General features: G+C 34.3%; 3 protein-coding genes and 1 non-coding gene across 5 annotated transcripts; 3 read left to right on the top strand and 1 right to left on the bottom strand.

The window, feature by feature from the left end:
• Positions 1-170: 170 nt before the first annotated feature.
• On the bottom strand, positions 171-289 carry LOC121261723. The gene has a single exon (XR_005939951.1). It is a non-coding gene; the product is annotated as a 5S ribosomal RNA (ribosomal RNA).
• A 1314-nt stretch (positions 290-1603) lies between these two features.
• Positions 1604-21017, top strand: LOC121261663. 2 transcript variants are annotated; one of them, XM_041164131.1, is made up of 4 exons: positions 1604-1728; positions 18650-18656; positions 18924-19096; positions 19169-21017. In XM_041164131.1, the coding sequence occupies exons 3-4, from the start codon at positions 18945-18947 to the stop codon at positions 20910-20912; spliced, it is 1896 nt and encodes a 631-aa protein (XP_041020065.1). In that variant the 5' UTR covers positions 1604-1728; positions 18650-18656; positions 18924-18944; the 3' UTR covers positions 20913-21017. The 2 variants fall into 2 exon arrangements, with proteins under 2 accessions (XP_041020065.1, XP_041020064.1); XM_041164130.1 differs by having other exon boundaries at positions 1605-1728; positions 18924-21017.
• Positions 6038-7491, top strand: LOC121259573. The gene has a single exon (XM_041161206.1). It carries the CDS (start codon positions 6038-6040, stop codon positions 7457-7459), a length of 1422 nt encoding a protein of 473 aa, XP_041017140.1. The 3' UTR covers positions 7460-7491.
• LOC121261665 lies at positions 14848-15903 on the top strand. The gene is made up of 2 exons (XM_041164134.1): positions 14848-15569; positions 15696-15903. Exons 1-2 carry the CDS (start codon positions 15130-15132, stop codon positions 15898-15900), a joined length of 645 nt encoding a protein of 214 aa, XP_041020068.1. The 5' UTR covers positions 14848-15129; the 3' UTR covers positions 15901-15903.
• Positions 21018-26015: the final 4998 nt, after the last annotated feature.

Below are 26015 nucleotides of genomic sequence, written 5' to 3'. Positions count from 1 at the left end.
CAAACAATATTTCATTCATGAGCATGATGACTTAAGGCCGATAAAGAATATATGTCGACAAAACTACAAATTGAAAATTGCTAGTATTGTATTCAAAATATTTAGACCAAATCTGTTATCTTTGTTGTTAAATATTTAGTTTTTTTTTTTTTTTCTAAGCTTAAAAACGAGGGGTGCAACATGAGGACTTCCCAGGAGGTCACCCATCCTAGTACTATTCTCGCCCAAGCACGCTTAACTATGGAGTTCTAATGGGATCCGATACATTAGTGCTGGTATGATCTCACCCAGTTGTTAAATATTTAGTTGAATGTATAGTCCGAGTAAAATATTTCCATATAGTAAAATGATATATTTTCTCACTTATTTTGAAGATCATATCAGAAATTTATTAACACGTCAGTGATGATAGAGGGCTGCAAACTAAACATGTTTTTATCCAACTATTGATAATCTGAGAAAGTGTGGAATAATTATTATGGAGTGGTGCTTCATGTGCACGAAAGCTGCAGAATCAGTGAATCATTTATTTTTACATTGTGATGTGGCTAAAGTATTATGAGATGGTGTGTTTACAAGATCCGGACTGACTTGGGTTATGCCAAAATCAGTGGTAGATTTACTTGCATGTTAGACTAGACTTCATACTTGCTCTCAAGTGGCAGCTGCGTCGAAGATGATTCATTTGTGCATTATGCGGTTCATTTTGTTAGAAAGGAATGAGAGGCGTTTTAATAATAGGGAACACAATGTAGAAGAACTCTAGAAATTTTTTATGTATTCCTTGTTTAGTTGGTTTTTAGCTATTATATTGTACTTAATGGAGGGGCAAACAATGAGTTTTTGTCCTTGTTTTTCTAGTATTAGAATGTAATTAGGTATTTTTTTTGTATACTTCATATGTACATGGGTTTCATCTATTGCATTTGATGAATAAAATTTTTACTTATAAAAAAAAATTGGCAGACTATTTATTATTCTTTACGTATATTTTAATGATTTGGTACCACATATAAAGGAATAATAATTAAAAGATTGATAAATAACGTTTTTCGCCTAAAAATAATGTCAGGAAGACGTTTAAGTTGGGTTTAGTTAGACAGTTTAGATGAGATAAGATGAAATGTTTTATTAAAAGTTGAATATATAAAATATTTTTAAAATATAATTTTTTAGTATTATTTTTATTTTAAAATTTAAAAAAATTAAATTATTTATTAAATTTTTATATAAAAATTTAAAAAAATTATAATGATGAGATGAGATATTTTATATATCCAAACCCACCATTTTAATCGTAGATGCACTAATCCAATTAGATAAGACATAAATTCATTATATTTATTTTCTCACTTCTTTTGAAGGTCATATCAGAAATTGATTAACACATGGGTGATGACAAAACATGATGTTTTTATCCTAGCTATTGGGAAAAATACAAAATTATCTTATAATTTAAAATTTATATATAGGGCATTAGTCAAAAGTAGCGTACTAGCTATTGTCAGATATAAGTAAATATATTAATTAATTATTAAAAAGAGAAAAAATTGAGAACCATTATCCGCAAGAAATCCAAAAAAATCTAATCTATGATAAAGTCGACAACACTACCGGCTCTCAACTCTCGGCCATGAACCTCTGATGATGCTCAAATGACCCAGGCGAAACTAATTGGAAGCTAGCAAGCTTTGTTAACTTCTGAAGCCGCCCAAAATCAGAATTTTGAGGTGAGTATTATTATTTAATTGGTATATATATGATTTTTTTTCTTATTTTTCTCCCTCCATCTATATTTTCTTCTTCGATTGATCTGTGAAGTAGTAGTAGTACTAGTAAAAACGTACATGTGTTTGAGATCGATCTGGTAAAATTCATGTTCGTGTAAGGTAGATTAATTGGCCGGGGTGATAATTGTTTATTTTATTCTTTAATTTTCATTTGATAAATATATATATTATATGATCTGGACCCATTCGAATTTGGAGATCATGAAAATTTCAAATTAATTAATACATCCATGCTCTGGATTAATTAATTCACCCTATTTTTCAGGCCCTATATATATATATAGATATGACGAACACGAACGGTATAATTAAATATAGTGAGGGAGCGATGGAGCTTCAACATATCAGCCACCCACATCCTTCTTGTTGAGGCATTAGAGAGGTGGGGCTCAAACGTTGCCAAATGTTGATGTGGAAACTACAGATGTTACCTGGCAATCCCTTGACGGAATAAAAAGATAAGAATTCTTTGGCGGTCAAGTCTGGGTATGTCTCCCCCAAGGGCTCCAAGGTCATGCAGCTACACACAAGCATAGCAGAACATGCCACATGTGCGAATGAAGTTGAGTATAAGCCAATCCCATAAAGTACAAGACATCATGGACTAGGCGAATGGAGGGGAATCACAACCCGTGCTCTAGGTCACAAACTGGGAAGGCAACAGATCCCATGTACCCTTCCTTATCAACACATCCTCCCTCTGAAATGGAGAGCTCTACAGAATGAGGGATATGATATGTGGACCTCAACTTCGAAAGGTCCTGCTTAGTTAGAGTGGAACGCAAAGTGAATCCTTAGAAGAATGGAGGGGCTCGGATGTCGGAAGACTCCGCGACAGTGTGGGAAGAGGCTGTCGTCGGAGTCTAGGTTGAAGGTTTGTTAGGGGTATGTGAGGAGCCGCGGTTAGCCATGAGAGAGGATGCGAGAAGGAAAATGAGAGAGAATGCGAGGAGGAAAATGAGAGAGTATGTGTGAGAAGGAAAATGAGAGAGAATACGAAAAGGAAAGAAGAGATACGACACAAATAGGGGATGAAATGAATAAAATAATGAAAGAAAGGGTAATGATGGGGAGGTTCTTAGGAAGCCAAACAAGTGACAACGCTGATGGTTACCAGTCTTTTCAATGGGAAAGAATAAAAGCGTGCGAACAATTACGTGACCCCATTTTTAGGGCATGACGACAGGTTTAGACCCACACTTTAGTTAATGTGGGTCCTTAGCGTGGTAGAAGGAAAGGAAGTGATGGGTTGCCTCCCTAACCCAAGCCAGTGGGGTAAGGTGCCTTTACAATCCAAGACCAGCGAGGTAAGGTGCCTTCACGTCAATTAAAAGGATATGAAATAAATTAATTCCCTTTGTGCCGGCACATAGGAAATTAGCAAGTTAACTGGAAGGGATATTTAGGTCCCTCGGTTATAAGCCCACGACTAGTGGACAGGTTTAGCCTATGGGCCCGAGTTTGGGGACGCACTGTCCATGAGCCCATGTGACCCACGGGCTTAACCATGTGATATGATAATGCCGATAGATCAGGATGGTTATCTCGTCTGCTTATTACGGGATAACCAGTGTTTATCTATATCCTCAGCCCCTCTATAAATAACACCTAAAGGTAACACTAAACTCAAACTTTTGATGATATACGCATATTGAGATCATGTTTCTTTAACTTAGGCATCGGAGCTCCCTAGGCGACCAACGTCTCCCTCTAATTTGTTGCAGGTCATCCGAGCAGTTGGTGATGTGAATCACGTCATTTACAACCCACATAATCGTGTGCGTCATGGTTATGATCTAGTCATGATCACTTGTTAAATTACAGATCTAGGGAGCCATGGAGCTTCAATATTCCTATTCCCTACACGATGATGATCCCTTGTTGTTCATCAATGAATTGGGTGGAGAATGGTACAACATTTGGTCTCAGTTACGGTTGTCAAGATTGAAGTTTCTACATGCATAAATCATATGCCGAATTATCCCAAGAGTTGTATTAAGAGATATGATGTAACCCACACATGATAGATTGACAATATATCAAAGACACTATTCATAAAAGGTCCTATATATGTTGTTGTAATACACCAATTAAGGGATCAATCCTTGATGGAATATGCGGACACTATATACTTGGGTAGGATGACCATATCTATTAATTAACTTTGTTGTACATTATTTAGTTGTCTAGTTAAAGACTCAAGGCAACTAGTCAACGAAGGAAGACTGCAAAAAAATCTTTGTTTTAAACTTCATTGTCATCAGACACTTTTATTTATCGAGAAGCATTTGCAAAATCTTGACGAGAAAATTTATGAATATCATATAGAAATTTAACATGATATCGGTGATGAAGAAGGGCTTAAAAAACATATTTTTATCCTATTGGGAAAAATACAAAATTTTAATTAAGGGCTACCTACATTAATGTAGGGCATTACTTCAAAATCGTATTTTCAAATATAAATAACGATATTAATTAAAAGGAAAAAAAATGAGAATCATAAAAAATTTATCCGCATAAAATCCAAAAAAAAAAAGGTAATTAATAGTCCTCCCAAGTTCCATGTAGCAGCTATGTATGCTCCTGATTGGAGGAGGATTGAACTTAAAATCTTTTTTTTTTTTTTTCGTGTGGAGATATTCATTTTCTAGAAAATATTTATACCACTTAGAATATCAGTCTAATGATTATGTTTAAGATCTTACTCATGCACAACCCGGATAATTTGACCCAAGATAAATTCATCTAAATAGAAAAAAAAAATAATTACTGTTTTTTATTCTGAATTTTGTCATTCTAATGTGATATTTTAAGTTTTTTTTTTTTTTTTTAATTTAAGCCACTTAATTAAAATGTACTGCATTAATTAATAAGAATAAGGACGATAAACTGAATGATCAAGAGTATAGATAATTGTCTAAGAACGAAAATATCAACTGAATAAATAAAGTAGTTGGGTTTATAAATATGGTAGATAGAAGCTGCTAGCTAGGATAAGAACTCGTGCGGTTGTGAATTTTTTTAAAAAATATTTATGGAAATCAAAAAAAGAAATAGCCTTATCGTTGGGCATGTTGTGGCGCCCCAGTACTCTATACATTATTGCAATTAATTTGCATGGTATTACTAATTAAATTTCCAACAACAGCTCTTGATAAAGTCGTCAACACCTCTCATTAACTCTTCATGAACTACTACTTATGAATATATACCTCTGATATTCAAGTCTTTTCTCTTTCCTTTCACATGGTACCTGCAAGTGGTCGTGAGTTTTCAAGCGATCTTAGCAGCTTTCTCTGAAGCAAATGATCAAGAGGCAGGAAGGAATACTTGGAAGCTAGCTAGCTTTGTTAACTTGTGATCAGCCAACCAAAATCAGAATTATTATTTTTTCCCCTTTAGAGGTGAGTATTATTAATTAATTAATTAATTGCTGCTCATTATTTTACTGGTATGTATATGATTTTTATTTTTCTCCCTCGATCTATTTTTCTTCTTCGATCTATCTGTGAAGTAGTAGTAGAGGCCAAGCTGCTGCCTTATTATATTATATGTTGATGATCAAAACGTACATGTGTTTGAGATCGATCAGGTAAAATTCATGTATGTGTAAGATAGATTGATTGGCCGGGGTGGTAATTGTTTATTTTCTATTTTTCAGGCCCTATATATATATATATATATATATATATATGGATATGACGGACACGAACGGTATAATTAAATATAGTGAGGGAGCGATGGAGCTTCAACATTTCAGCCACCCACATCCCTTGTTGTTGAGCCTCTATGGATCAGTCGTTGAGGATGGACATCGACATTATTGTAAATTGTGCGGGGGAAGATTAGTATCATCAGGTACTCCTTGTTACCGATGTAAAGACGATGGGTGCAATGATAATTTCTACTTACATAAATCATGTGCGGAATTACCCATACAGTTGCAGCACCCATGCCACCCAAAACATCCTCTTACTCTCAAGTACAAGAGTTTTGAATCAATACTTAAAGATCCAATATCATGTGACAGTTGTGGAAGAAAGCAGGGGTTGTTCATATACTTGTACACTTGTTCTCCTTGTAAGTTCCATCTTTGTACTAAATGCGCTTCGCTTTCACTAGCCACAAAAGTTGATATTCACGATCATCCATTGATCCTCATGCGAAAATTATCCCAATTCACTTGTGATCGCTGTGAGAAAGAAGGAAAGGGAATGTTTTATTTTTGTGCTACATGTTCGTTTATGGTCCACCCGCAATGTACTCAGCTTTCACCATTGGTTGTACGACCACTCATCATAGAGGCCAAGATTCATCAAGACCATCCATTGACTCTTGCAAGAAAATTGAATTCATTCACTTGTGATGCTTGTGGGAAGGAAGGCAGGGGCATGTTTTACTTTTGTGTCGAATGTTCATTTGTGGTCCACCTACGATGTGCTTCCTTACCATTGCATGTCAAAGTTATACGGCATGAACACCCTCTTAGCCTCAATATTTACTCTGATCCTTCAGCGCCAGCCATTAATCCATCGAGCCTGCGTACTGTTTGTCGCATATGTGTTAGCATGGTGGACACAGACGACATGTTCTATTATTGCTCAACTTGTCATGATTTTGTTGCCCACCTTCATTGTGCTACATGCAAGGAAGAGAGAGATGAAGGATCTGTTGAGTCATCGACAAGTCTGTTGGAACATGAAGAACATGGGACTGATGAATCCACAGACATGTCGCCATACGTTGTTATAAAGCGCAAACTGGGAGTAGATGGGATTGAAATAGATGCAGAAATCAAACATTTTAGTCATGAGCATGACTTAAAACTCACTGACAAATTTGAGACCAAAGAAAAGTGTGATGCTTGTACGCGGTACATCTTTACTAATCCATATTATGCTTGTGCTCAGTGTAGATTCTTCCTTCACAAATATTGTGCTGAATTAGAACGAACAATGAGGCATCCACTCCATGAACACCGTCTTAAGCTCATCCCAAGGACAACTTCTGAATTGGGTTATTTTCGATGTTGGGCTTGTAGCCGTTTTGAATGTAATGGCTTCACTTATTATTGTGAAAAATGTGACTTTAACCTTGATGTTCAGTGCAGTTTACTCTCATATAAGTACTACACACATGATAGTCACGAACACCGACTTATTCTTTCTAGGTTGACAGAAGAAGGCAAAAAGTGTAATCATTGTGATTCAAATGATAGAAAAGCTTTATTCTGTTGTGCTGATTGTGAATTCGCATTGGACTTCAAGTGTTTAACACTGCCGCATAAAGCATGGTATGGACAACATGAACATCCCTTCACTCTTTGTTATGCTCCAGAAGATGATTCGGGTGAATATTATTGTGATATTTGTGAAGAAGAACGAGACCCGAGGCATTGGTTCTACTATTGTGCAGATTGCATTTATCCTATTCATCCAGAATGTATTCTTGGAAAATCCCCAAATATCAAGCCAGGGAAAACTTACACAATTGATAACCATCAACATCCTCTTACTTTTCATGTTAAGAAGACTTACGATGATGGCCGTGATTTCATGTGCAAGGTTTGTGTTTATCCTATAGAACATTTTGGTTACCAATGTGCCGAGTGTAATTTCATTGTTCATCCAGTGTGCTTCTACAAAATAGGAAAAAGTGAGGGATAGTTACTTTTCTCTTTACTTGGGCTTTTATTTAAACTGCAAGTTACTTTTTTCTATGGTCTGCCATATTGTAATAATATATAGGAACAAGAACTATTTTCATTAAGACTAGTACTCGTGTAGGCACTTAATTTCTTGTTTAACAGATTGGCTTTGATAGTTACTTTTATGTTGGTTTAATTACTTAATGGTTATTTTTTCTAAAAATGTGGCAATTGTATTTAAGTAATTACTTTATATTTATGAATGAAGATGTAACGTCAACAGGATCAGGAGATCAAGGTGATTAACGTTGGAATTAAAGTCCTCCATTTAGGGCTTTAATTTTAGATCAGTTACAATATATAATAATGCTGAAACTCAATATTTATGGGGCATTAATTAATTGTTCAAGGAATAGCTTAATCAACGTTACATTAATTAAACTAATTAAAGAAAAATCACGAGAGTTTTGTCTTGCGCCATGACTTACCTTCAAATAACAAACACATCACTTCTTATTATCGTGGAATCTATTTCAGTGGTGTGTTATTTAGATGTGTCGAAAACAAACTTGCAAATAAATTTTTTTGTTTCGAAAAGCAGAAATGTAATGGTCTAATTTTGAAAATTAGAATCAAAAGGTTATCTAAATAAAATTAAATTATTTGAATGATTATTATTAAATTAGTTGAGAAGACAAACTTGCAAATTAAATTGTTGTGTTAATTTGTTATAGTTTTGGTACTCTATCGGTAGTCCTGCAAAATATTATTGGATGCTATTCTACCTGAGTTGCTGCATATTCTTGGATACTGGTAATTGTTTTTGGACTTGTGTTTGATGTTTTCTCTTAGTGGATCAATATTTTAGGTATTTGTGTTTTGTCTCTCAATACTTCATCCCTGGCCAAGTCAAAATGATGTAAAAATTAAATTATTAATTAATATATAGAGTGCACGCATTTGCAAATATAAAAAAAATATAATATAATATTATTATTTTGATTTTAAGATGAATAGTCTAATGTAAATTAATATCTTTACTAATTTTAGTTTTAGCTAAAACCTCAAATTTTAATCAAATTTTAGACTTGATAATGGCCAACCATTGCGAATGCTCCGAGCCCCACGTCCAAACTTAGGCCTGTAAGTTTCAAGTGGCTTTCACTGATATTGGCTCGTGGGAAAAAAATGAGGCATGCAAAAAGATAAGAGCAGTGCTACTCTGTCAACTCTTGTTTTTCACTTAGTGTACCGTCTAGTGTAAGTTATATTTTTTTTTTTGCTTTTTATTTTAAATATTTTTAAAAAATAAAAAAAATATATCAATACATTAATAGTCTCTTTCTTAAACATTAAAGACAAATTTTCAAAAAAATTAAATATATGAACCTAAAAGTTCCCTCAAACCTCCAAGCCGCCTCATTCTTTAGTTGTAGGTAATCGTGAGGTAGTGGCGGTGAAACACGTCCAAAACATATTATTACTGTTTTGGAATTTGAAAAAGTTGAATTTTTTATTATATTTTGTGTGAAAATTTAAAAAAACTGTAATGATCAGATGAGATAAGATGATATAAAATGAGTTGAGATCACTTCTCAATCTAAACGAGACCTAACAGATAAAAAAAAAGAGACAAGATAATAATAGATTTGAAAGGGTTTGACAATTATTTAACAATCAAGCAATGGGTTAATGTCACTCATTAAACATAAATTTAAATTGTATAAAATTATAATTCATTTTTACACAATTTTATTGGTTATCCTCTTGCTGAAAATTTGATTATTTTTCATTTTTACTTATTTAATTACGGGGTCCTTGTAATTATTATCATTCTTTTTTATGAGTTTAGGAGAATAAGAATCCTATTTTGATCTTTAAAATTTGTAACTGAAATATAATCAATTAGTCTTAAAACATTTTACAATTTAATCTAACCAAACTTTATTATTAATTTGGGTTATTGATTATTTAACTTAGGTCTATGCTTAAATCTGAACAATTGTTTTGATGGCTTCTTATACTATATTTTCCATAACATTAAAGCAACGATATTTTTTAATTAGGTCTATGCTTAAATCTGAACAATTGTTATGATGGCCTTTTTTTTTTTTTTTTTGGAAATAAACCTCAATACTTCATTGATCAAACTTTAAGTAATACAAAGTTTATCTTTTTCCAAGCAGTTTACAATAAACGCTGGAATTTCTTCAATCTATATCTTAGCTTCTACTAACTTCAAAGCTTCCTTAGCTAGTGTATGAGCCACTGTTTTTTTTTTTTTTCTCTATAAGCAAAATGTAAAGACCAATTTGGTCTATTTTTGAACACTGAACGTATATCTTCAACAAAAAAACCAACATTGGACAAATCTTCCTCCTCATTGTTAATAGTTGTAACAATAGCCTTGGCATCTCCTTCAAACATAACCTTTTAAATGTTCAACTCATTACACAACTCCAATGCCTTCTAGAGTGCATGACATTCTGCCACTGATGGATCCTGATCATGCTTCCTCTGATCACAAACAGACACCATTGCCTCTCTCTTTTCGTCTCTAATCATAATTCTCACTCCCATTCTCTTCCTTTTTCAATCTAATGATGCATCTCAGTTAACCTTCACGAAATTAGCCTCTGGTTTCTACCATTTGTATCTGTTCCCGTCTGCATTTGATGGATGATCATCCTGCCTCTGTGCCCTTTGTGAATTCTTGTACCTTCAAGCCCTGCTTCAGCTGAAGTGAGGATTTTCCTAGGACAAGAGAGTCTTTCCTCGAAAACACTTTCATTCCTCCTAAACCACACTCTTCTGAATAGGACTGCCATCTCTTTAAGCTGTGACATATTCAATCTTGCCATCAATTTCTCTCACAGTTGCATAAAATCAACCTTCTTACAGCTCCATTTTTATACTATGCTTCTCTCATCAGCCCATATATCATTTGCGGCTGTGCACTCTCAAAAAGCATGCATAACTGATTATTCTTCTGCAAAACAGATAGTGCAACTTGGGTCCTGTACTACCTTCCTTTTAAATAAGCTCTTCTAGGGGGAAGCAAATTATTTCCTGCTTTCCATAAAAACATCTTGACCACTCCTGGAACTTATAGATCTCAAATATTCCTCCATCTCTTATCTTCCATTCATGCATCTGAACTTGAACCTCTACTATTTTTCAGTCTTTCAAGTTGTAAATAATATGCACTGCTGACAGTAAAAGCCTATTTCTTTGATGGAGCCCATATTATCTTATCTTGTACATTTTCTCTGCCCAAGGGAATATTGAGAATTTGCTCAGCCTCTTCACTTGAAAAAATAGCTCCCACTCTACCTTCATCCCATACCCTATTCTGTTTGTCAATCAAATCTTCCACCTTTGCATCTTCCCTCAACACAGACACTGGTGATTGAACTGAAAAAGATGATGGTGTTGACAACCATTTAGAGCCCCATATCTGAATCTTACTTCCCTCTTCCACTCTCCACCTTAAGCCCTCATGTTTTATAACATTAAAGAAAACGATATTTTTTAATTAATATGATTTAATGTGATCTATTAAATTATAAAATTATTTTTATTATAAAATAAATTTAACTTATTATATAAAATTATGTTAATTTTTTTAGTTTATTTTGATTAAAAAAAGACGATAGCTTTAAACCGTAAGGGAAGGCAGTTAAGAGCACTAGTAGACGCAACAAAGTTATATTTTGACCAAAGTTTAACTAGATTGCATAAAAATTTACTGTAGTGGACTCAAAAAAGTTACAGTACTTTTAACTTTGATCATTTTCACTAGCCAATTCTATTGAGTCCAAGTTGTTGGCCAAATATTATTTTGACATAAAAAGTTTTCTCTCATGCGTGCTATTCGTTTCTTGCGAGCTCATAACTCCAAAAAAATTCTCTTCGTCTCAAAAGCACGAAACACTCAAATCCCAAGCACAACTCCAAAATATTCTTTTTCATCTTAAAAGAATCATTTTGTTAGAGTGTTTCAAGTTCTAATTTTGTAATATTATGAATAGTTAGTTGATGCCAATTTTTTTTCTTTTAAAATCTAATATCAACGTTATAGAATTAATGTATACTTTTTAATAACGAATAAATATTTAAATTATAATTAGAATTAAAATAAATAAATGTTTCAAAATCAATATTTTAATAGTATAATAATGAATTTAGAGTCTATTATTTTGTATTGTTAAATAATAATTACTATTAGTTAAATTTATAAAAGTAAATTCTATAATCAAATTTTAGACAAACAAAAACACTACTAATGCTCCCAGCATAAGAAATCGCCAAAAATTATATTAATCAAAACTTCAAATTCTAATCAAAATTCTACTTACAATAGCCAGACCCCATGGAATAAGTCAGCCGGAGCTGGAAGTGGACCCCATCTTCGACAAACATGATACCAAATATACCCCTACACTCGATCTCTTTTTTCTCACCGACATTTGCGAATGGCTGACCGACCTTAGCTCTCAGTTCTGAGAGGGAGTTCAACTCGGTCTAGGGTTCTTAGCAACGGCGGAGATGGGGAAGACTCGGCTTGACTCCGGTTGGCTTGCTGCGAGGTCCACGGATGTTCAACTTAGTGGGACCCAGCTCACCACCACTCACCCTCCCTCCGGACCCACCTCCCCTTGGATGAACACCGTCGTCCCGGGAACGTAAACGCTTATAATCTCACATTTTGCTCTCTTCCTCAATTCCCTGCTTATTTAATTGTGAGACTTCTCTAGCTAGAAACTTAACTGGAAAATTTCTCTAGCTAGAAACTTAACTGGAAAATGTGCAATCCATTGGATAAACAAGCACATCGATTTAGCTGTTAGTTTATTTTATTTGACTTTGATTTTTTTGGGGGTTCTGTTTTACTTTATTTGAGTTCAATTTAAATTCCGTCGATCCTAGTGGTGATTGTAGTTGGTTAAAGGAATAAAATATAATTACCATAATACGAATGAGATGAAAATGAAAAAATGGTTCTGATATTTTATATATTTCATTGAAAGCACACTGTTGTGTAAAACTTGCCAATTGAAGCCAAGAAGTAAGTCAGTTGGACTGGCTCGACTTATTGGTCTTATAAAAAATGTCGAGGATTGGTTAGGAACCAAAATGTATTGTGGGAACCTCTGAATGTTGTGCATTGTCTATTTGTATTTTCTGGTGTATTTGGAGAGAAAGAAATGATAGATTTTTTGAGGATCATGAACGATCCTCGGAGGATTTTAGGAGTTTGTTTTGGAAGACTTTATTTATTTGGGTCATTGCTTTGGAGTTAAATAGTCTCAGCTTCCATGATTTTCTTGTAACAACTTCTAGTTGGTGTGCTCTTATGTATGCCTCCGGTGTACTTGGACTATGCCTATCTTTATTAATACAATTACTTCTTACTTATCAAAAAAAATAAAATGTTGTGCATTGTGTAGGAACCAAAATGCATTGAACTTTTGAAATGTGAAGCTGTGAACATCATCTTAATTTTTTTATTATTACTGGAAATAGGAATAGATGGACTTTCTGTAGGAATATTTTTTTCCTAACAATTTTTTTCCCCACTTTATAAGCTTATTGCCTTTGTGGTATTGGTGAGTATATAGAGTTGTCCTAGTTATATCTTAGCTTATCAAAAAAAAAAAAAAGAAGTTATATCTTAGCGTTTGTTTTGAGTTCATATCTTAATAAGGCTCCATGGTGGTTTAACGCTTATTTGTGATCGTACCGGAAGAATTTAGCATACATTATGATTCCTAGAAAGCAAAGCTGGGCAAGAAGTGCTGCATCTGTATATACCAATTTTTATATTAAAAGCTTTAGGGAGACTTATAGAAGGGGAAAAAAAAGGCAGCATGGTTGCATTTTTGAAGGGGCCATGGTTGACACTGATTTGGTTGACAGCGTTTTGGCAACCTTGGTGAAGAACAAAGTTGTTCCTGATCCTTTCTACGGCCTGGAAAACTAGACAATTATAGATATTGCTGATTCTGGAAGACAGAACTACACATTCTGGTTTCTTACAACTTTTCAGAGTAAGCTGGCATGCAACTCATCTACTTGCAATATAATCTTTGAGGTTAAAACTTACTTTTGGTTTGCATTCCCTACAGATTTAACCTGACCCCTTGATCGAGAAAAGAGTGCTATGGTTCACCATTGATCGATATTGAGTAAAAAGTGTTGTGTAAATGGAAGCATTTCACATCTTGAGAGCCTTTTTGTAATTTTGAAGCTGGTTTCTAATCACTGAGATTCCATCCTCACCTTTAGGCTCCTTACTCCATGCCTCCCTGATTACATTCGAGTAGTCCTCTCGCATTGCCTAGCAGCTTCATACCTAAATACATAGCACTTCCTCCTCTTGCTACTGTTGTTCCTGGAAAGCATTTCCTTGGTGAACCCCATAGCTCTTCTAATTATTAGACCATTTGAATTTTTGTCCTTTAGTAAGAATGTCATTAAGCGAACAGAACTCAAGTGCTTCTTTGAAGGCAGCTTCCATTAGTCTATACTTTATAGTGTCTAAATGCTGCCCAACCTTTTCACTCACTTGTGACCCTTGCGCCACAATTTTTTGTCTCACTCTCTTGTGATGCTTGTGGGAGTGAAATCAATGCTGGGTTTTACTTCTGTAGAATTTGTTCCTTTGTGCTTCAGCTACTTGTGGGTTGGATTCTTACGAGAAAACATAATTGCCAGTGATTCTTACTAAGAAAAAAAATAAGTGATACAGCAACAATTTATTCTTACAAACATACTTGTGGGTTGAATGATAGTTTCTCTCATTTATTTGAGGAGAAGTGATACAGCAACAATTTATTCACAACCACTCAAAACTTCATAGTAAAATATAGTTATTTTTAAATCATGTAAACGCATAAATGTAAAACAGAAATCAGAAGAAATTTTAAAAAATCTATTGTTTTATTAGTGTTGTCAATTGATTGTTAAATAATTGTTATTTTATCATTTCTGTTTAGCTGGAATCAAACAGATGGAGTGATAATGAAGAAATATTGTATGGAGATTTAATTTTTATCCTTTGGGAAAAATTAAAAAATAAAAATCTGAAAGGGTTACAATACATGCAGCAGGGCATGCATTCCATTAAAACTGCATGTTCAGATATCGGTGGCGCAACTCGATTCTCATCCACAAAAAATTAATATAAAGCAAACTCGATTCTCTAATTGGTAGGTAGAAGAATAAGAACACATACACCCACCAACTGATCAAAGTGCTCGATAGAGCTTCAACATTTCAGTCACCAATAACATCCCTCGTTTCAATATTGTAAATTGTGATCAGAAAGGGTATATATTGGGTCCATGCCACGGATGCAAAAATCGCAGTTTCTACTTACATAAATCATGTGCCCTATTACCCCATGAAATGCAGCATCCATTGCACCCCAAACATCCTCTTACTCTCATCAAACTACCATCGATGAAAAAATGTGATAGTTGCATAGCGAAGAGTTTGAGCTTCAAATACAATTGTTCTAATTGTGAATTTGATCTTTGTATTAAATGCGCTTCTCTACCACTCACCAAAGAAGTTGATATTCATGACCATCCATTGACCCTTATGAGAAAATCATTCCCATTCACTCGCGATCATTGTGCAAAGCCAGGCAAGGGCATGTTTTACTTATGTTTCACCTGTTCATTCATGGTCTACTCGCAATATACTCTTTCACCACGGATTGAACGGTCACAACTCGTCGTCAAGGCCGGAATCCACCACCATCCATTGACCCTTGTAAGAAAATTGATCTCGTTCACTTGTGATGCTTGTGGGAAGGAAGGCAAGGGCATGTTTTACAAAATTTGTACCACTTGTTCATTTGTGTCCCACCTAGATTTTGTTTCCTTACCATCGATTGTCAAAGTTATATGCCACAACCACCCGCTCAACCTTGCCTGTAATTCTCTTCTTGGCAATCAATTTGATGGTAGAGTTTGCCAACTATTTGTTAAGGCAGTGAATGTGGACTATGGGGTCTATTATTGCTCAAGTTGTGATTTTGTTTCTCACCTTCATTGTGCTACAAGTAAGGAAGATAAAGATGCAACATTTGTGCAGATTTCTAAAGATGAGGAATCAATTGAGTCATCTACAAGTGTGTTAGAACATGAAGATCACCCTTGTTCTAATGAATCCATTAGCCCATCAACATTTGTTGTAAAGGAGATCAAACTGGGATTGGATAGAATTGAAATAGTTGCAAAAATCAGACATTTTAGTCATGAGGAGCATGACTTAAATCTTGATGACAAGCTTGAAAACAATGAAAAGTGTGATGGGTGTATGCAACCTATCTTTCCTCCATTTTATGCTTGCAATCGTGTGGATTCTTTCTTCACAAAGCTTGTGTTGAATTACCAAGAACAATTCGACACCCACTTCATGGCCAACACCCCCTTATCCTCCGCCCAATAGCACCTTATAAAAATAACATGTTCACTTGCAAAACTTGTCGTCGTGATTGTAATGCTTCACTTATAATTGTGACCAATGCCAAATCGGCCATGATGTCCAATGCAATTTGATCTCAGATACCATTACATTTGCAAGTCATGAACATTAACTTATTCTTTCTAGTTTGTCTGAGGGTAAAGAGTGTAGTTATTGTGATTCGAGGGAAGGATACAAATTTCTTGTGCTGATTGTATAGGATTCACTCTAGACTTTAAATGTTTAACACTACCACATACGATAAGATACGAAAATCATGAACATCCCTTCATTCTTTGTTGTAATCCGGAAGATGACTCTTGTGAATACTAATGTGATATTTGTGAAAATGAATGGGACTCGAAGCGTTGGTTCTACTATTGTGCTGATTGTAATTATTCTGCTCATCCTTAATGTATTCTCGAAATATTTCCAAATCTTAAGTTTGGGAAAAATTACACATTTGATTTCCTCCAACATCCGCTTACTTTGGTTCAGAAGCCTAAGGACCATCCTCCGTGCGAGAAATGTGGCAATCCCTGTACAGATATGGCTTATGAATGCTGCAAAAGTAATTTCAATTTTCACAAATAGTGCTTACGAAAATGAGAGAAAGCTAGAGATGGCAGCTGGCATGCATCTACCAATAAAAAGAATAGGAATAATCTTAAGATCACTTCTGTATCTTTTCTTGTCGAACATAAATTTATAGCAACTTCCTTCTTAGAATTTTAGTTTTCTTTCTTATGAAAAGATGTTGTCAGATTTAAGTTAATTTGACACTTGGACATGTAACAGACGTTTGTGAATATACACTTCATGCTAACATTTGATTGTGAATATACTCTTAATTTGTGCTAAATGCACTTCTCTACCATCCACCAATAAAAAATCATCTCAATTCAGTGCTTGTGATTGTTGTGAGAAAGAAGGCTGGAAAGGGCAATTTTTACTTTAATTTGTGCCATCTGTTCATATATGATCCACCAACAATTTTCCTTTAATTTTCCCACTGTTTGTACTGCCGGGCCACTCATTATATATAGAGGGCAAATTTCATGACCATCCATTCACCCTTGCAAGAAAATTGATCTCATTCACCTTTGACGATGTTTGTGGGAAGAAGGCATGTGCATGTTTTACATTAATTGTGTTACTCGTTCATTTTGTATTCCTTGATTACCATTGATTGTCAAAATAGCTGTAGAAATCAAACAATATTCCAGTCATGAGCATGATGACTTAAGGCCGATAAAGAATATATGTCGACAAAACTACAAATTGAAAATGGCTAGTATTGTATTCAAAATATTTAGACCAAATCTGTTATCTTTGTTGTTAAATATTTAGTTGAATGGAGGGCTGCAAACTAAACATGTTCTTATCCTACTATTGATAATCTAAGAAAGTGTTGAATGATTGTTATGGAGTGGTGCTTCATGTACAAGAAAGCTGCAGAACCAATAAATCATTTATTTTTACACTGTGATGTCGCTAAAGTGTTATGCGATGGTGTGTTTAGAAGATTTAGATTGACTTGGGTTATGCCAAAATCAGTAGTAGATTTACTCGCATGTTGGACTAGACTTCATACTTGCTCTCAAGTCGCAGCTGCGTGGAAGATGATTCCTTTATATATTATGTGGTTCATTTGGTTAGAAATGAATGAGATGTGTTTTAATAATAGGAAATACAATGTAGAAGAACTTTCGAAATTTTTTATGTGTTTTTTGTTTAGTTGGTTTTCAGCTATTATATTATACTTAATAGAGGGTTGACAATAAGTTTTTGTCCTTGTTTTTCTAGTATTAGAATGTAATTAGGTATTTCTGTTGTATACTTCTTGTATACACCGATTTTGCCCATCGCATTTGATGAATAAAATTTTTTCTTATAAAAAAAAATAATTGGCAAACTATTTATTATTCTTTACGTATATTTTAATCATTTGGTACCACATATAAATGAATGATAGTTAAAAGATTGATAAATAGCGTTTTTCTTCTAAAAATAATGACAGGAAGACATTTAGAGTGAGTTTGAATAGACAATTAAGATGAAATAAGATGAGATATTTTGTTAAAAGTTAAATAAAATATTGTTACAATATAATTTTTTAGTATTATTTTTACTTTAGAATTTGAAAAAGTTGAGTTGTTTATTATATTTTTATATGTGAATTTGAAAAAATTATAATGATAAAATGAGATGAAATATTTTATGTATCCAAATCCATCATTTTAATCGTGGATGCACTAATCCAATTAGATAAGACATAAATTCATTATATTTATTTTCTTACTTCTTTTGAAGATCATATCAGAAATTGATTAACACATGGGTGATGATGGAGGGCTACAAAACATGATGTTTTTATCCTAGCTATTGGGAAAAATACAAAATTATCTTATAATTTATAATTTATATATAAGGCATTCGTCCAAAAAGTACCGTATTATTGTCAGATATAAGTAAATATATTAATTAATTATGAAAAGGAGAAAAAATTGAGAACCACAAAAGACTTATCCGCAAGAAATCCAAAAAAATCTAATCTATCTCCTCATCATAAAGTCGACAACAGTACTACTAACGAGTATATAATATACCTCTGATGATGATCAAATGGTCCAGGCGAAACTAATTGGAAGCTAGCTAGCTTTGTTAACTTCTGAAGCAACCCAAAATCAGAATTTTGAGGTGAGTATTATTATTTAATTGGTATATATATGATTTTTTTTCTTATTTTTCTCCCTCCATCTATATTTTCTTCTTCAATCGATCTGTGAAGTAGTAGTACTAGTAGAAACGTACATGTGTTTGAGATCGATCTGGTAAAATTCATGTACATGTAAGATAGATGAATTGGCCGGGGTGGTAATTGTTTATTTTATTCTTTAATTTCATTTTGATAAATATATATTATATGATCTGGACCCATTCGAATTTGGAGATCATGAAATGTTCAAATTAATTAATACATCCATGCTCTGGATTAATTAATTGACCCTATTTTTCAGGCCCTATATATGACGAACACGAATGGTATAATTAAATATGGTGAGGGAGCGATGGAGCTAATTCAACATTTCAGCCACCCACATCCCTTGTTGTTGAGCCTCGATGGATCAGTACTAGATCATGATCATCGGTATGATTTATGTGGATTGTGTAAGGAAAGAATATCATCAGGTACTCCTTGTTACGGATGTAAAGATGGGTGCAAGTATTTCTACATACATAAATCATGTGCCGAATTACCCCACCAGTTGAAGCACCCACTCCACCCCAAACATGATCCTCTTACTCTCATAAATCCCGTGGAAACTACGAAATCAATAGAAGATCAATCATGTAACAGTTGCGGAAGATTTGAATGGTGGTATCCGTCCGCATACACTTGTTCTGGTTGTACGTTCAATCTTTGCATTAAATGCGCTTCGCTTTCACTAACCACAAAAGTTGATATTCACGATCATCCATTGACCCTTATGCAGAAATCCACCCAATTCATTTGTGATCATTGTGAGAAAGAAGGGAAGGGAATGTTTTATTTTTGTGCTGCTTGTTCGTTTATGGTCCACCCGGAATGTACTCTTTCACCATTGGTTGTACGACCACCCATCATAAAGGCCGACATTCATGATGAAGACCATCCATTGACACTTGTGCAAAGATTTCTGATCTCCCTCACTTGCAATGCTTGTGGGAATGACATTAAGGGCAGGTTTTACTTTTGTGACAAATGTTCATTTGTGGTCCACCTAGAATGTGCTTCCTTACCATCGGTTGTCAAAGTTATACGGCACGACCACCCTCTCAACCTCATTTACTCTCTTCCAGCCATTAATCCATTGAGCCTGCATAGTGTTTGCCAACTATGTGTTAAAATGGTAGACATAGACTACGGTGTTTATTATTGCTCAACTTGTGATTTTGTTGCCCACCTTCATTGTGCTACAAGCAAGGAAGAGAAAGATGAAACGTTTATGCAGAATTCTAAAGATGAAGAATCTATTGAGTCATCGACAAGTATGTTGGAACATGGGATTGATGAATCCACAGACATGTTCCCATACGTTGTTAAAAAGTTCAAACCAGGTGTAGATGGGATTGAAATAGCTGCAGAAATCAAACATTTTAGTCATGAGCATGACTTAAAACTCACTGCCAAGTTTGGGATCAACGAAAAGTGTGATGCCTGTACACGCTACATCTTTACTCCATATTATGCTTGTGCTCAGTGTAGATTCTTTCTTCACAAACATTGTGCTGAATTAAGTCGAAGAATGAGACATCCACTTCATCGACACCCTCTTATGCTCCTCCCAAGGGCAACTTATGATAGTGATGGTTCTTTTGGATGTGATGCTTGTCGTCGTCATCCATGTAATGGCTTCACTTATAATTGTGAAGAATGTCTATTTAACCTTGATGTTCAGTGCAGTTTACTCCCATATAATAAATTCACACATGATAGTCACGAGCACGGACTTATTTTTTCTAGGTTACCAAAAGGTAGAAAGTGTAATAATTGTGATTCAGATGAAGAAATTCATTTCTGTTGTGCTGATAATTGTGGATTCGCATTGGACTTCAAGTGTTTAACAATGCCGCATACAATGTGGTATGAACAACATGAACACCCATTCACTCTTTGTTATGCTCCAGAAGATGATTCGGGGGAATATTATTGTGATATTTGCGAAAAAGAACGAGACCCGAGGTGTTGGTTCTACTATTGTACAGATTGTATTTATCCTGCTCATCCGGAATGTATTCTTGGAAGATTTCCAAATATCAAGTTTGGGAAAACTCACACAATTGATAACCATCAACATCCTCTTGCTTTTGTCCATAAGACTTCCGGCCATGGCCGTGAGTTTTGCAAGGTTTGTGTTGGTCGTATGTATTTAGACGTAGTTTATGAATGTGCCAAGTGTAATTTCATTGTTCACAAATGGTGCTTAGACGAAATAGGAACAAGTAAGGGATAGTTACTTTTTTCTTTACTTGGGCTTTTATTTAAACTGAATAGCCTCGCAAGTTACTTATTTCTACGGTCTACCATATTGTAATAATAGGAAGAAGTACTGTTTTAACAGAGAGAATGGCTTTGATAGTTACTTTTTAGTTGGTTTATATAATTATTTAATGGTTAATTTTTCCTTCTTTTTCTTAAAAAAAAAATGTGGTAATTGTATTTAAGTAATTACTTTATATTTATGAATGAAGATGTAACGTAAACAGGATCAGGAGATCAAGGTGATTAACGTTGGAAAGTCCTCCATTTAGGGCTTTAATTTGAGATCAGTTACAATATATCTTGCTGAAACTCAATATTTATGGGGCATTAATTGTTCAAGTATTTCCACATGAAGTCCTCAAAGGAATAGCTTAATCAACGTTACATTAATTAAACTAATTAAAGAAAAATCACAAGCGTTTTGTCTTACCTTCAAATAACAAACACAAGTGCTTAAAACATCAGTTATTATTATCGTGGAATCTATTTCAATGGTGTGTTATTTAGATGTGTCAAAAAAAGACTTGCAAATAAATTTATTCCTTTCAAAAGTAGAAATCTAATGGTCTAATTTTGAAAATTAGAATCGAAAGGTTATCTAAATAAAATTAAATTTTTTGAATGATTATTATCACTACAACACAATTTGTCTTTTGTAACAGAAAAAACCGTCACAAAAAATTATCAAAACGTCACTAAAGATATTTGGTGACGGTTTGATACCGTCACCACGATTGTCACCTAATGTGCGTCACAGAAAACAATTGGTGATGATTTACTATTGAACCGTCACTAAAAATATAGAAAACAATTGGTGACGATTTACTATTGAACCGTTACTAAAAATATTTTTAGTGACGGTTGGAGGTGCTCCGTTTGGTTTAACATTCAAACGTTCCTTTTTTGTGACGGTTGAGATGTGTTACCAAAAGTAATGTTCGGACGTCCAATTAAACGTTCGAACAGCAACCCGACCGATTGGCGTTCGAATGACAGAAGTTGACGTTCGTTAATTGTAGTTCGAACGTGTCATATTTACGTTCAAACGTTAATTACAATCAACGTTTGAACGTTAATGGACCAATGTTCAAACGTAACGGGTTTAACGTTCGGATGTTATTTCGAATGTTAACGAAGAAGCGTTCGAATGCAAGTGGTACGTTTGGAGGTTTGTTCGAATGTTAATCGTTTAATCATTCGAACGTTTTGTTTGTTTGAGGGTGAGTACGTTCGAACGTAGAGGCCTACGTTCAAATGTTACTATACAGTTTTATGTATTCACGTTCGAACGTTGGTTCGAATGTAAACCAATGTTCAAACATTTTTAATTTACATTCGAACGTACAGATCAGAAATACTAATTTCATAAAATTTAAAAACATACCAATTGTATCATATTACATACCATCAATTAACAACGAACAATGTCATATAAAATTTTAAAATTAGATATTAAAACCAGTTATATACCCTGATAAAATTTATTTCTTCTTTTTTACTCACCCACTGCGATTCTATTGCAAAGACATAACACGCTCAATTTCCACCATCATCTTCCGTTGCACTTGCTCTTGGACTTCACTGCGTATTCTTTCCTCCTGGTCTCTCTGTTAGTTCTGCAAACGCATCTCTAAATGAGACTGTCGTTCTAAGAGAGACTCTAACTTTTACTGTCTCGACCTCATATACTCATTCTCGCGCCGTGCAGCTTCTAAATCTTTTGTAAGATTATTAATTTGTAAAGTCGATGAGGTTGAGGAGGATGAACATCTATGCTTGATAGATAGTCCCAAACCTCTTGCCATACTAGACTGCGGCCCGAGTACTTGCGTGAATATGTCTATGTCACTAGGAGAGGATTCCCAAGAAGCCAACTGTATCTCCATCATTTTTTCCTGCAATTTGAAAGGTAATGATCGTTAATAAATAACATATTAAAAGAAATAGAAATAAAAAATAAATTATTCACATGTTGCATAATTTATTTAACAAAAGTAACACTGCTTACATAATTATCTGCAGCAACAGGATCTATCTACTCACTAAGCTCATTAGTGTGAGCAGCAGTATAGATATGAATGAGGGAAAAGTTTTCAAGATCATCACGTTTCTAATTACAAAGCGACATTAGCAATTTTAAAAAGATAATCTTAGTACTTAAATAAAAGAATATAAAAAAAAAAATGAATTCTATAATTTTTAATTTACCATTTTTTCAGTAAGACGGTAGAATGATCTTGAACCGGCACGATGGTGGACAATCAAAGCGGATCTATTCTGTGCATTTGTAGAACTCAAGTGTTACAAAATATATTAAGAATGTTAATTGTAATATTTATACATATAATATATAGAATGAATATGAATGTAAATAATTAAAAGATATAAATGTAAAATACCTGATAATCTGGAGATACGAAAAGATCACAACACTTTATCTAATAATCTAAGTTCATCTCCTGGAAAGGAGACTGTGCAGCCTCTTCTAATGTCTCAAACTTTTTGAAGTGGTCATGACATCGTCCCTTGTAACGTCAGAATAGTGTAGCCATCAACTCATTCACAGTTCTCAAATCCTCTCTACGGCCAAAGTCGAAGTCGAATTCATCCTAACAAGTGAATCAGGTCAAAAATATGATATACTAATCTAGGTGAAAAAAATGCACTCTCAAAGTAAACTCACCAGCACAAGATTTCGAATGTGCTCCTTAATTTCATTCAGAACATCTCGCCATGAGCGCACATAAAATGGAGCATAAGTTTGAACTACTGTGCCAATATAGGAGGAAAGCGCTGCTGCACTATCATCCACTCCTTTAGTGGAATTATCAAGAAAATTGATCTTGAGTTTTTTGTGCCTTCTATTTTTCTCAAGAGAGATGCCACGTGTATAGCCACGACCGCGACGTGCAGATGCATCAACTACATGATAATAGTATAATTATAGTTATATAGTTATTGAGACAAAAGTATTAACTATATAATTAATTATCAACAACAATATTTTCTTACTGGTAGGTGTCGACTGGTTGTTGTTCTCTTGCATGTTAACTTGATTTTCAGGAGCAGATTCCACTAGTAGGGAGTCCTCAATGGGTTCGGGACTTAGCGGAGGCACATTTCTTCGTTGTTGTTTTGGCGGCATTCTTGAAAATAATTAATTATATCAAAGAAAATTAATTAGAAGAAATTATGAAAATTCAAGATATTTTATAGTCACATATATGAATAAACTATTTAGTACTTTTATTCTTCATCTTCGAATGTATTTTCCATGCTTGTTTCAGAATCTCTCTCAATAACATCTTCATCATCATCATGCACCTCTTCTTCATCCTCCTTATCCACCCCCCGCCCGGATTCTAATTCGTCTTCATCTTCTGACTCTTCTTCTTCTTCTTCCTCATCACTTACTTAAATTGAATGATCATTTAATACAGACGGATCGAGATGGATGGGTGGGACATCATCTCTACACAAGGGGAGCAACTCGAGTGCACCGAGGTCAACAAACAAGTTAATACCCTCTCCATCTTCCTGGTATGCCTCTATAATTGGAGTGTCATCTTCAGCTCCACTATTCTCGTAATCTGCACTCGTTCTTGCTTCATATATATTTCGAGGGACAAATTTTTGTACGACTCGTCAAGTTGTCTCTCCACTATCTTCATCAGCACTTTTCATTGGATCAATCAAGTAATAAACTTGGGTAGCTTGACAAGCCAATACGAATGGATCATCTTCGTACTATTTAGCTATAATATTGACACTCGTAAAGTAATTATCCCTATATATCGAAACCCGTCCACCGCCTAGATTCCACCAATCACATTTAAAGACATATGTTATAGACCTACCCAGATATTTCAATCCGATAATATCACATATGACACCATTGTTATTTTCAGCCGCTCACAAACAAATACTTAAAAAACCAAATTAACGTAACTGGTTGTAATATGCAATTTAATATTGAATATCAGACAACCAAATCTCAAGAAATTATATGATTAACGTGATCGGTTTAGTTTTCTATTTAAACTAGTTAGAAAACCTGAAATCACAGTATATACTTATGGAAAATCAAAATAAAAGCAAAAATAATAAAAGAAATGTGAAATCAACACAAGAAATTACGTGGTTCTACCCTAATGATCTACATCTACGGTAGGAACAGTCTAGGAGTCTTTATTATTGAAGAATGCATCAAAGAACTTGAGTTTTCAATCACTTACAACTATTGATCACCACACAAAACATAGATTGACTTCCTCGTATTATCCACTAACGAAACCATACCATAAAATACACTTGATCATTATTTTTCTTATTTTTCTCCCTCCATCTATATTTTCTTCTTCAATCGATTTGTGAAGTAGTAGTACTAGTAGAAACGCACATTTGTTTGAGATCGATCTGGTAAAATTCATGTACATGTAAGATAGATGAATTGGCCGGGGTGGTAATTGGTTATTTTATTTTATTTTATTCTTTAATTTTCATTTTGATAAATATATATTATATGATCTGGACCCATTCGAATTTGGAGATCATGAAATGTTCAAATTAATTAATACATCCATGCTCTGGATTAATTAATTGACCCTATTTTTCAGGCCCTATATATGACGAACACGAATGGTATAATTAAATATGGTGAGGGAGCGATGGAGCTAATTCAACATTTCAGCCACCCACATCCCTTGTTGTTGAGCCTCGATGGATCAGTACTAGATCATAATCATCGATATGATTTATGTGGATTGTGTAAGGAAAGAATATCATCAGGTACTCCTTGTTACAGATGTAAAGATGGGTGCAAGTATTTCTACATACATAAATCATGTGCCGAATTACCCCACCAGTTGAAACACCCATTCCACCCCAAACATGATCCTCTTACTCTCAGGGAAATGGAATCGAAAGAAGATCAATACTGTGGTAGTTGCGGAAGAGATCAAGATTTGTGGGTTTTCGTATACACTTGTTCTGGTTGTAAGTTCAATCTTTGCATTAAATGCGCTTCGCTTTCACTAACCACAAAAGTTGATATTCACGATCACCCTTTGACCCT

The sequence above is a fragment of the Juglans microcarpa x Juglans regia genome, chromosome 4D, assembly GCF_004785595.1.
Source record: "Juglans microcarpa x Juglans regia isolate MS1-56 chromosome 4D, Jm3101_v1.0, whole genome shotgun sequence".
Taxonomy (NCBI): domain Eukaryota; kingdom Viridiplantae; phylum Streptophyta; class Magnoliopsida; order Fagales; family Juglandaceae; genus Juglans; species Juglans microcarpa x Juglans regia.
The sequence above is the reverse complement of the archived record's forward strand: the minus strand, read 5'-3'. Positions and strand labels throughout refer to the sequence as shown.

Excerpts from the sequence above, each read along its gene's own strand:
- LOC121259573 (XM_041161206.1), top strand. The coding sequence starts at position 6,038 with ATGGTCCACCCGCAATGTACTCAGCTTTCACCATTGGTTGTACGACCA.
- LOC121261665 (XM_041164134.1), top strand. The coding sequence starts at position 15,130 with ATGGTCTACTCGCAATATACTCTTTCACCACGGATTGAACGGTCACAA. Across the intron at positions 15,570-15,695 it reads AAAGATGAGGAATCAATTGA|ACATTTTAGTCATGAGGAGC; the intron begins GTCATCTACAAG and ends TGCAAAAATCAG.
- LOC121261663 (XM_041164130.1), top strand. The coding sequence starts at position 18,945 with ATGACGAACACGAATGGTATAATTAAATATGGTGAGGGAGCGATGGAG.